The 12,767-nt window shown below is 39.7% G+C and overlaps 1 protein-coding gene across 2 annotated transcripts in view; it reads right to left on the bottom strand.

Annotated features, from left to right (window-relative positions):
- ATP10A (ATPase phospholipid transporting 10A (putative)) overlaps positions 1–12,767 on the bottom strand; it is a 161,849-nt gene that overhangs the window by 53,270 nt on the left and 95,812 nt on the right. For both annotated transcript variants that reach the window (XM_054009198.1, XM_054009188.1), the window contains exons 4-7: positions 5,936–6,042; positions 5,706–5,837; positions 2,948–3,078; positions 962–1,214 (exon numbers count right to left, since the gene is read on the bottom strand). In XM_054009198.1, coding sequence (XP_053865173.1) covers positions 962–1,214; positions 2,948–3,078; positions 5,706–5,837; positions 5,936–6,042 — 623 coding nt within the window. The remainder of the gene's footprint in view (positions 1–961; positions 1,215–2,947; positions 3,079–5,705; positions 5,838–5,935; positions 6,043–12,767) is intronic.

Below are 12,767 nucleotides of genomic sequence, written 5' to 3'. Positions count from 1 at the left end.
CATACAATTTTAAACGTCTTTTTTAGGTTTACAGTTCACCTTTAATAAGTCTCTCTTATTCCATTTCTGATGTGTTAGCTGAACTCTCCAAATGAACTTCAAGGAAAGAATAATGTACTGCAGGTTAAAAAGCTTAATTACTGCATTTAGAAAGCCAGTACAATATCTATCGAGTATGCAAAGAAATTTGAGAATGTAACATCTTTGAAGTCCCAAAGGATACAGCTAAAACGTTAGGGGGAAAATAGCTTAATACAAATTACACAAAATCACAAAATCGGAAGTCACTTAATAATTTTAAGAGGTTGATGAGATGACACATGGGTGACAACTAAAGGGAACCTCATTCCCTTGGGGTAATGAATTACATTTTAATGCTTCAAAAGTCAGCTACTTGAGGATGTTCTGTTCAGTTACAATATTTGTTTGGCAGCAAAAGAATGTTAACCCAGAGATACCCATCACACTGGGGCATTGAAGTGAACAGGATAAAGCTAAAACAGATGAAATATTATTACAACAGACTGTGCTCTTGTGTTAACATGAAAGCCACACTAGTAACCTTGTTCACCTTTCATTCTTGACACTGATTGAGTATCTTGGAGTGAAGTTACACATTAAGGGACAGATGTAGCAATGTAGTCCCATTGATATCAATGGTACTATTTATGTGTTTAAAGTTAAGCATGTTTCTAAATGCTTTGCAGGATCAGAGCGTAAACCTACAGAGAATAGCAACCTTGACAACACACTCAAAATCCCAAAGAATTCCTGATAAGATTATAATTCCGAAATGAACAGACATCAAGTTATAGCTAATTTTACAACCATCATTGTGGTGTCTGATGCACATATCATAAATCCTACACAATTTGTTGTTTGTTTTAAGAACATAGTCACTTTTTTGTGTGATTGAAATCAAACTGAAGTAAAACCCTTGGACAGCAAACAAGAGGCTCACCATTAGCATCATGGGAATACTCTATTCCAGAAACAGTGCATCTTCGGAAAACCATCTTATTTTCAGTAAGAGTACCAGTTTTGTCTGAGAATATATATTGTATCTGCCCTAAGTCTTCTGTGATGTTTAAAGCTCGACACTGTAGCTGAGAGTCTGTCTCTTCATCATATAAATCCTTGTCTTGATGAATGAAGAACACTTGGCATGCTTTAACTACTTCAATGGATACATACAAAGAAATCGGAATCAGAACCTAAAACACATGGAAAACACACTAATTAGGAGAAAAGAGTGGGCATTGATATTATATTGAATTGATATAATCTAATCAACTTTATGGCAGACTAAAATCACAAAGAGTGTATGTACTATACTTTACCTTAAAGAATTTAATAGGCTTAGATTCAATATTGTAAAGTAATTAGAATTTTTGCAAGGAGTTTACTTGGACAGATTAGAAAAGCCTATGGTGCAACTGTAGAGCTGAAATCCATAATTATGTCTGGAAATGTGATTATCAAGGCTTGGAGAGAAGCAAACGTTTTCAGGGTAATAAGATGAGCTTGAAAGAAGCTAGGAAAGGAAAAGAAGGGAGGGGAGAGGAACATACAGTACAGTCAGAATCCTGCAAATACAAAAGAATATCTTGCGTTAAAAAAGGGATGAATAGCTCCCAAATTTTATCTGTGTAAATAACAGACTCTACTAAATTAGCTTTCCAGGAACAGGAGAGGTAAAATGAATGATTGGTGGAAGGTTCTGCAGAGAAAGCAATGTTGTCAGTTGCAATTTTTGAGCAGCAGTTCAGCTGAATGAAGAACATATTTTGTAATTGCTGAACAAAGTGTTAAGCTAAGAGAGTTTTCCTGAAAAAAAAAATCAGCAGTTTCTTGGGGATTTTCAAAAATCCATGAAAGACATCATTTCTAGTTGACTGTTCCTTGCACATGTTTTTTCAGTGCAGAAATTTCTGGTTATATACAAAATGTAGCTTGGTCAATTAGACTAGTGGGGTGAATCGCAGTACATATACAAGTACCAAGGGTGGTTATTTAAACAAAACCTATAGTAAAGGGTGCATACTTAAGTAGATCTGTTCTGAGTTTTCTTTAATAGAAAAAAACCTCTTAATACATTAAAATCATAATCTAGAAATGGCAAAGGCCATTATTTAATCCATCCCTCTTCACTGCAAGATCGTTCCCTTCATTAGTATGCTATCTTCTAATGGTCTGTCAGTTCTAGTTTTACATGTCCCAAAGACAGACATCCACACTTCTCTTGACACACCACAGTATTCAACATTATGGTAGATCTCATCATCAGAAGACTTTCTCCCCCCTGCATCCGCCCAATATTCTCCTCCTATGTATAGACGCTGAATGATGACAACTCTAGTCATTTACCTCCTGTATAAATTCTAAACAGTTTGGGGCCATTAAAGAGTTAAATCCCAGCATGAACCTTGTCCTGGTAAGGTACCTGCATTCCAACCCCACCAAGGTTCTAGGTATTCCTCCAAAGTAGGCGGGTAACTCAGCTTTTGCAGCCTGGTATCCCACAGAGTGTGAAGTTTGCTGCTCCCCAACAGGCACCCTCCTCATCTTAGCCCATCTTGCTTGTTAAAAAAACAACACACCTAGAATGTTTGGGACAGAACCTCACCAGGTGTGAATTGTCACAGCTCCACTAAAGTCAATTGGAGGGAAGACAATTTGGAGCATCTGTCCATTGATTTTTTTCAGAGCTGTTTTCATTTTGGTCACCATTAGCACATTAATGAGGCTCTTTTATTTTTCTGGCAACATAATATTTTATTCTTCATTTTCATGCTTTAATTGTATTGTATCTAATTGTATTGTATTTTAAACACTTAATTAGCACCTCAAGTTCCTTGGTGGGAGAAGTTGGGCTCTCTTTCTCTATATATAATTATTAGCATCAGTAAACTGTGAACACAGGAACCAATATGGACAACGTTGTTACCTGAAAAACTATTATCATTGTCAAAAATAAATATACTGCAGCTAGAACTGGGGATAGATAGTTGCCATCAAGCCCGGGAACACTGAAAGCTGGTTTCTTCTCACCATATTGCCACACCCATAGGCCATGACCTACAGAAAAGTTGAAATAGATGGAAACTTAAATTAACATTAAGACATTAAAAACAACACAGCATTGGTTTATTTTGTATGTGTTTGTCTTTAAAAGTGACCAGCAAGGGGGGGAAAAAGGGGAGGGGGAGCTTGTGCCTTTTCCTACTTTGTTATGATTTATGAGATAGGCCTGAATTTTTTTTTTTTAATATGCATTTTCTACATTGGAAACTCAAGTCTTGTCTGCCCCGGAAGACACCATGACAACTGGAGAACTAGTGAAAAGGTGGCCATCACAAAAGTCAAAGGAATAGAAGCTGCCCAACTAAGATGGGAAGTAATTTTAGTCAGACTATTTCAATCTCTTTGTTTGTTGTCTTTCTTTGTTAATTCCTATTTAATGCAAGGAAAGCATTAATATTTTGGAGCAATGATGTCTTTACCAAAGATACGGCAATCCCACCCTTTTAATTAGGGTGTGAGAAAAATCAAACATATACTCTGAGACATATAATAGGTTTTCCCATCCCAGCCAGGGAAGACCTGAGTTGTTATCTCTGATATTTATATTAAAATCAAGCAGAAAAAAACTAATACCTTAACACCCCTCCTCCCCCCCGAAACCTGACAATCTTTCAGGCCCTATTCTTTATATGTCATAAAGCAACAAAAAAGGAGTAAAGCCCATTAAAAAAATCCTTTGTAAGCAGGGCCGGCTCCAGGGTTTTGGCCGCCCCAAGCAGCCAACCCCCTCCCCCCCCCCCAAAAAAAACCCGCAATCACGATTTGCGGCGGCAATTCGGCAGGAGGTCCTTCACTCCCAGGCGGAGTGAGGGACCGTCCGCCAAATTCCTGGACCTGCCGCCCCTCTCCGGAGCGGCCGCCCCAAGCACCTGCTTGAGAAGCTGGTGCCTGGAGCCGGCCCTGTTTGTAAGGCACCTCTATCAAGTTTCTAAACTGCCCCCTATCCCACACTGAAATAACAATAAATAAAAATGACATTGTCTCACTAAATATTTTGCAGCAGTTCAAAGCTTTACATTATTTATGCTCTGATGTATCGATAGCTATTTTTAATAATCTAGAGTAAAAATGCTAAAAATTCTGCACTTGCAATGGATTATATCAAGTTTCTTTTTACTAAATGTTTTGATTTTCAAATGACCTAGTGATTTTAGATGCGAATTTATGAATTCCCAACTTATGGAGGTGTCTTAAAAGGGCTTGGTTTTCAGAGGGTGGGTACTCAGCACTCTGAAAAAAACAGGGCCCTTCTCAAGGTGATTCAAGATGGGCAGCCCAAAATTGAGGACCCCCAGATCTCTATTCACTTTTTCAAATCTTGGTCTCTCATTTTAGTTCATATTTGATAGACAATATTTATAAGAAAGTTATGGGGATACACAACTCATTTTAACAACAGGCAAAAAAAGAAAAAAAGAACCACTTCTGTTACTAGGGTTCTACTCTAAAACAAATTGGAAATCGTTAGGATGAAATGCTGGTTTTGGATATGCGAGTTGCCCATTTAACTCAGTGGAAACAAAGAGCATAATAATAGTTTTGCCCTCAATTTTCATCTTTAAAGATGATTATCAACAGCTGGAAAAAGACACAATTAAGGGTATTAAAATAACACAGAAGTTTCGGTAAAATACATTTAAAGTTGCCAAGAAAAATTCCAGATCTTATGTACTACACACAACCAAAACAAAACCCAAATATTACAAAATATGGAATTCAAAACAAATGGCTAAAGAAATGTTTTGCACACAAACCTTTACACCAAATTCTCAGTCTCAGACCAATACACACACACACACACAGAGACAGAACCCAAACTTACCCCTGCCCCTCTATTTTTGTTAAAATTTTTGATGCCAGTAACAATTCCATTGAAGTCAATGGTAGACTTTTCTTTGACTTATCCTTTGAATTTGGCCTTTAAATTAAATTAATGGAGATATCCTATCTCCTAGAACTGGAAGGGACCTTGAAAGGTCATCAAGTCCAGCCCCCTGCCTTCATTAGCAGGACCAAGTACTGATTTTGCCCCAGATCCCTAGGCAGCCCCCTCAAGGATTGAACTCACAACCCTGTGTTTAGCAGGCCAATGCTCAAACCACTGAGCTATCCCTCCTCCCCTTTAAATAGCTTAATATTATACATTTGGATACTTAAGTATGGTAGGTTAATATTGTATATTATGAGTCCCTGTTTTCATCTAATAGAGCTAGGTGAATGGTATTGTGCTAGTTATGTTTACTCTGTGTTCATATATCACCTTGGCAACTAAGTATGTGCCAAATTCTGCCACCCTTAGTCATGATCAATTGATTTCAAAGATACTACTTTTGAAGTAGGGCACTACTCATTGCTACTGAAGGTGGCAGAGCCTGACCCAATATTTGTCTGATTTGGTCTAGTAATGGTATGCAGCTGATGGTTATTAAAAGATTACTATTTGGATGAGCTTATGTACAAAGCTGAAGTTTCCTACAGAAAACCCAAACTTTACATAGAAAAGGAAGTAGCTACATGAATGAAGAGACAGAAGATATACATTTTTGAATTTTTAAAGCAAAGCATGTGACTCTTAGGATAGAGTTTGGTCGACTTAACTTTTATTTGTAAAGAGGACTTACCAATGGCTGAAAATAGACACATGACTATAAGTATGAGGACACACCAAAGGACATCAATATTCATCTGTCTTTCAAGCTTACTGCGCTTGTAACGTGGTCCACTGTTATTTAACAAAGCTTTGGTCTCATGCCCTGCAGAAGCAATACATTAAACAATATAGATATTTGTTGACAGTCTAAGGAAACTATCAATTGAACATGTAAATTAAAAGAGAAAAGCTGTCTTTTACCTGCATAGATTACTATCCCTGTAACCTCTTCTGTGTTCCTAACAGTACATCCACGCAACAAAAGGTTTTCTTTATATAGTCCATCCCTTTTCCCACTTTTATGTACACTGCAAAAGATTTAATAACAGAACTTGACACAGAGAATCAAAACTTTCAGTTACTGAATCACATCCCCACTGAGTAAAACAAATCTGCGGATTATCCCCAAAGCTTAAATAGTCAGCTACCCATACACTGGCCTAAGGACAAAGGACTCTGGGATTCACAAGCAGTTTTGACACCACAGATATTCCATGGAGGATATATTTGGTTCCAATGAAAGGGAAGTGAAGGGGAAGGATGTACGTGCATGAGTGAGAGCAAGATGACTGCACTACATATTTCTTACTGACTGCTCTTTAAAGAAGAAATGGCATGGACTTTATAATGATGGCGGTTCTAGTTGTGGCTGTACTCCTGAGTTGAATTTTGCACTTACAGTACTATAAAGATTATTTTTGAAGAATTCTACAAAATATTTTTATAAGTATCCCGCGTGTCTCTGTTTTTTTTTTCTATTTTCTAACCAGTAAATGTTTCTTTTTCCCTTTCCAAGTCTCAATCTCTTGAATTCCCTGGGCCCTTTTGGCCCAATTCTGTCTCTGGGAACTCTGTGATCCCTTTCTCCTTGCTCTTCTCCATTTCCTCCACAGCCTATTCACCCTTGCTCTCTTTGGCCCCCTCACTCTGATCTCCTTACTGCCTGCTAAACAGGATCAAATTAAGAATTCTTGGGATTCTAGGCACAGAATATCCTGAAGTCCCATCCAGTTATAACATACTTAAACTTTCCTGAGATGATTAAAAACATGTCATTTAAAGAATTAACAGCATATGGGAACAACACAAGCACCATAGCCAGACATTAAGAATTATATGTTTCGCTAAAAATTAAAAATTCACAGCTAACAGGTTCTCACTGCTGACTTGATATTGTATGTGAATTTAGACATTAAATGCTCTAGCTATTCCATGCAAGCACTGACAGAGAAAAAAAGATAATGAGTTCACTACAGGGGAACAGAAGTGGGTGAGGTAATTGGTTATTGGACCAACTTCTGCTGGTGAAAGAGACAAGCTTTTAAACAACATAGACTCTTCTTCAGTTGAACAGCTGAGAATCAATAATCTCTGGCTCGTGTCAGCATTTAGATTGTGGAAAATAGTTTTCTATCAATATGTGCATCTGAGCAATTGTTAACACTGCTGACTCCAATTACATTTAGGGAATGTGCAGCACATGGCACATAGTCTTTTGGTGGATTTTCCGTGACAGATGGGCCTGCAGACTATTGGAATGATCAGTCACATCACTAGCATTATCATACAATTGCCCACAGCCGTTAGACTCATCCAAACCTAGGTTATTTATCATAGCCAGCACAGCTTCAGCTAGGTTTGCCCCTGTGTGGTTCTCAAGTGGCTGAAACCCAATTATTTGGCCCTCTGAACGAGAAATCAGAAAATGAATGTGAGCTGGTCTGCATGTGCTACAGCAATGCTGAAGAAACAATTACAGAGAAATACTTGGCTTGCTGCAATTCTCTTACTATGGAGTTTTTAATTTTCTTTCCCATCAATTCAATGAATTTGTCACCTACAGTTGAGGACAGGTAGAATGGCTTTCCCCTTCTGTCCAAATTTAGCAAAGTGGTCAGCCAGACATGGATCAAACTGTATATTAGCTCAAAAATCCCCAAATCTCTTCCATAGCTTTTGGATCCTAATACTTCATCCTGACCCTGGAAGACAAGCCCACAAGTACTTAAACTTTGTAACTGTCACCACACACTGAAGAATGTCTCTTCAGTACGGCTGTTCTGAATTAAACTGGTGTGCCATAGCAGAGTCAACCCTACCAGATTGTGATTTTTTTAAAGTTTTAATCGAGTTAGCACACAGGTTCAGTGTTCTGTACCCCTCTCATGTTTGAAAGTTGCTTCAGATGTTTCCAATTCCCAAATCTTTTTGAAAAAGCGTACAATGCACCCGAGAAAAGCTTAATTGCAAAGCAGTAAACATTTCCAGTAGATGGAGAGTAAATAATCCAATATCATGCAACAACTTCACCACCGAAGAGACAAAATGAAAAAAGTTCTTCGGTGAACACTCTTTTCTTCTCTGCAATGACCTGCACAGAAATCAGGACGTTTTCTACCTCTGTATTTCTATGCACAGCTGAACCTTTAGCAATCCCAAACAGTCTGTTGTTTTCATTGAATTTTCTCCACAGTGTGGGATATGTGGAAATTTGGATGTTCTTTTTATCCAGGTAAATATAAGAAGTCTAAGATGTTTCAAATTAACCACTAAGTGGTAATAAGATCAGCCTCTATAAACAACTGCCTGACCACCGAAGCCAAACAGAGAAAAAAGTGGGGCATCGGGATATATGAAAAACTCTTAGTAAACAAAATAACATCTATCCTAGCCGAGTACTTACTGTTTGTTATTTATGTACTGACAAAAACTGCATTTACGTCAGAGAAACAGGGGGAAAATGCCTGGGTGAATGGATTGCCACAAGGGAAATATTAAGAATAAAAAAATAACTTCTTACATCAGTAGCACTATAACATTGCTAAGGGGAATAAGGGGAGAAGAAAAGTCAAATAACTTTTATAGACCTGCTGTGTATGAATGAAATTCCACATAACAAACTCCAGGATCTTAATGCTGCAGAGCAGATGGTGAAGGAAAATTGGAAATATTTTAACTACTGTGCATTCATATAAACAGCACCGAAAGTAGGATTCTTAATTTTTCAAAACAAATTGGAATGCAGAGCTAATAAATAAAGTGAAATGTCGAGAAACTGAATGCACTAGAATAAAGATATCTAACTGCTGTTGCTGCATAATCCAACTTTATTTTTATGTTTATTTTTCTATATGTTATTTTATAGTAGATTTTGCCACCCTTAAGTATGGTACAATTTAACACCATGTATTGCAAATCCTGAACATTTAAAAAAAAAACAACACCATGAACCAGGCCCCCAATATCATGAAATTGGTTAAAAAATCGAGATTTTTTTCATTAAAAAAATTGGGTTCTTTTTATTTGTCTTTGGTTTATGAGCCTTTAAGATGCACTTGGGTCATGTGTTCATGCTTTTCTTCACAACCTGAGTGCTAGAAACTTATGCTTTTTAAAAACAAATGCTGAGATTCTAACCTTATTACATGCCTTTAGGAGCTGTGGCTTTAAAAACCACACCAAATATCATGAGACTAGCAGTAAAATCACCAGAATTGGCAACACTTAATCTGTGGAAACACTGAGACTACTCTCAGAGTAAAGGGCTGCTCATTTAAGTAGCCCTCAGTGTGTGCATAAAGCATTACACAGAAAAAAAGAAAACACACTCCCTGCCTCAAAGAGTTTGCAATCTGATTTAGATGACCAGGTGAGAGAAAGAACCATGGTATTGCCAAGTGTTTTAGCAGTGGGAAGGTGTGGATTTTAGATATGTTATAAATACAGCAGTGATTATATCTGGCAAGAGACCAGAACTGAGGAGAGAAGGAAATGGAACTAGTAAGATTACCCCAAGTTTGCAACTATGAAGCGCAAATGGTTTCTGCCACTCTAGTAGAGAATACCCCTCAGCAGTTCTAAGATAGCAGAACACAATTTCATTTTATTGATTTCTGAGTTACCAAAATTCTGCTTTTGTCCTCTCTCATCACTGTCCCATCCCTTGATCATCGACTTCCTAATGATGCTCAGCACAATAAGCAGCAATCATTCACTGCCAGCTTGGAATGCTGAGTATTTGGGATGTATCAAAGTTTTATACAATCTAGGGAGAATAATTTGTTAAATTATCCACAATGAAACTGCAGTAATCCTACTATTCTGAGTATTATGCCTTCTCTTCTTTTTAAGACCAAATCCTCCTGAAGCTTGACTTGTGAATTAGTAGGATGTTAGCTTAAGTTTCCAGTAAAGTCTCCAAATTGTAGTTAACTTCCCTGTTAATAAGTGGACTTCATTTTCACAAATCTACTGGAAAAGTAATAGCTCTGTTTTGTGATTTTATATCCCACACATGTTCTTTATAGATGACTGTTAATGACAGCGGAGAGCGATATATATACTGTTCACTATAAAATTGTGTATACAGTTATAACTAGGGCCCTATCAAATTCAGGGTCCAGTTTGGTCAATTTCATGGTCATAGGATTTTAAAAATTGTAAATTTCATTATTTCAGCTATTTAAATCTGAAATTTCTCAGTGTTGTAATTGTAGGGGTCCTGACCCAAAAAGGAGTTGTGGGGGGTGGGTATCGCAAGGTCATTGTAGAGTGGGGGTTGCGGTACTACTACCCTTACTTCTGTGCTGTTGCTGGCGGTGTAGCTGCCTTCAGAGGTGGACAGCTGGAGAGTGGCGGCTGCTGGCCTGGAGCCTAGCTCTGAAGGCAGAGCTGCCACCAGCAGCAGCACAGAAGTAAGGGTAACATGGTATGGTATTGTCACTCTTACTTCTGCACTGCTGCTGGCGAGGTGCTGCCTTCAGAGCTGGGCACCCGGCCAATAGTCACCACTCTCCAGCTGCCCAGCTCTGAAGGCAGTGTAGAAATAAGGGTGGCAACAAACACTGCAACTCCCCTAAAATAACCTTGTGATCCCCTGCAACTCCCTTTTGGGTCAGGCCCCCCAATTTGAGAAATGTTGGTTTCCCCCATGAAATGTGTATAGTATAGGTCAGTGGTGGGCAACCTGCAGCCCATCATGGTAATCCGCTGGCAGGCTGTGAGACCGTTTGTTTACATTGACCGTCCACAGGCATGGCCGCCTGCAGCTCCCAGTGGCCGCGGTTCGCATTAGTAGGAGCATTGCCAGCAGATCGAGGGAAGTGATTATTCCCCTCTATTTGGCACTGGTAAGGCCACATCTGGAGTATTGCGTCCAGTTTTGGGCCCCCACTACAGAAAGGATGTGGACAATTTGGAGAGAGTCCAGTGGAGGGCAACAAAAATCATGAGGGGGCTGGAGCATATGACTTATGAGGAGAGGCTGAGGGAACTGGGTTTATTTAATCTGCAGAACAAAAGAGTGAGAGGGGATTTGATAGCAGCCTTCAACTACCTGAAGGGGGATTCCAAAGAGGATGGAGCTAGGCTGTTCTCAGTGGTGGCAGATGACAGAACAAGAAGCAATGGTCTCAAGTTGCAGTGGGGGAGGTCTAGGTTGGATATTAGGAAAAACTATTTCACTAGGAGGGTGGTGAAGCCCTGGAACGGGTTACCTAGGGAGGTGGTGGAATCTCCATCCTTAGAGGTTTTTAAGGTCAGGCTTGACAAAGTTCTGGCTGGGATGATTTAGTTGGAATTGGTCCTGTTTTGAGCAGGGGGTTGGACTAGATGAACTCCTGAGGTCTCTTCCAACCCTAATCTTCTAGGATTCCGTGAATTTGGTAGGGCCCTAGTTATAACATGCTACCGGCACAGGAAAGTAATACAAGGGAATCTCAAGCTTACTTGTCTTGTTATTAAAATATTTCAGTTGCACTCAGCAGCTCTCGCCCACCTCATGCCCAATGTGTTCTTATTCATTTAGCTCAGATAAAACACTGAATTCAAACAGAACACAATCTGTGCCACTCCATAATAGTGCAGCATTTCAAACTGATCTGTTGATGCTCAAGACCCAATCTATTTTCTTTCATCCATTGACTGGGCCTTCCCTCAAAAGCATAAGGAGGAAAAGTTGAAGAATCCTATGGCAACCTTTCCCCATTTTACCCATCACTAAACAAACAGCATTTGCTACTAATTTTCATTTGTACATAACAAAGTAAATCACAGTCATCCACTGGTGTTCTACATACTCTTAGAAAATGACATGGAGGAAACTAAGCCATGGGAGAGCAGAGCTGAGGGAAATACAACCAATTTATTTTCCTCCACTTTTCCCCACCCCGTCCTACAAATGATGCACTAACTAGGTATATAGAAAAATGATGAGCTATTTGGACATGGAAATTTAAGGAAAGAAAATTACAAACTAGGGGATGTGCACAGAAAAAATTCAAAACCAGCGCGGCGGGAAGTGGCGCGGGCGAGCGATGTGCTGGCCGCAGCTTCCCACCGCCCCCATTGGCCCAGGACAGCGAACCGCGGCCAGTGGGGGCCGCGATCGGCCGAACCTGCCACGTCAGCAGGTAAATAAAACTGGCCCAGCCCGCCAGGGTGCTTACCCTGGCGAGCTGCGTGCCAAACGTTGCCGACCCCTGGATTACATGGTAGAAGTCAAACGGATGAAGTCACTTAGCCTAACTGGAATTGATTACATGGTAGAAGTCAAACGGATGAAGTCACTTAGCCCTGGTCTACACTGGGGAGGAGGAGGGGGGAATCGATCTAAGTTACGCAACTTCAGCTACATGAATAATGTAGCTGAAGTCGACGTACTTAGATCGACTTACCGTGGTGTCTTCATGTGGTGTCTTCGACGTGAGTCGACTGCTGCTGCTCACCCGTCGACTCCGCCTGCGCTTCTCGCGGCGGTGGAGTACAGGAGTCGATGGGAGAGCGCTTGGGGGTCGATTTATCACATCTAGACTAGACGCAATAAATCGATCCCCACTGGATCAATCGCTGCCCGCTGATCCGGCGGGTAGTGAAAACATACCCTTTGTATGTTTTCGGGATCTTTTGACTCACTGAGCCTAACCCTTGTGGTTAGAAGGATTAGCACAAGTCAGTTTGACTTATTTACTAGAGTGTCCTGATAGTGTTTGCTCCTTCTAATTCATCCAAGAGAAAAAAATATAGGAAAATCATG

Source organism: Malaclemys terrapin, chromosome 1 (genome assembly GCF_027887155.1).
Source record: "Malaclemys terrapin pileata isolate rMalTer1 chromosome 1, rMalTer1.hap1, whole genome shotgun sequence".
In the NCBI taxonomy this organism is placed as follows: Eukaryota; Metazoa; Chordata; order Testudines; family Emydidae; genus Malaclemys; species Malaclemys terrapin.
Note: the sequence above shows the minus strand (reverse complement) of the source record. Positions and strands in the feature narration are given on the sequence as shown.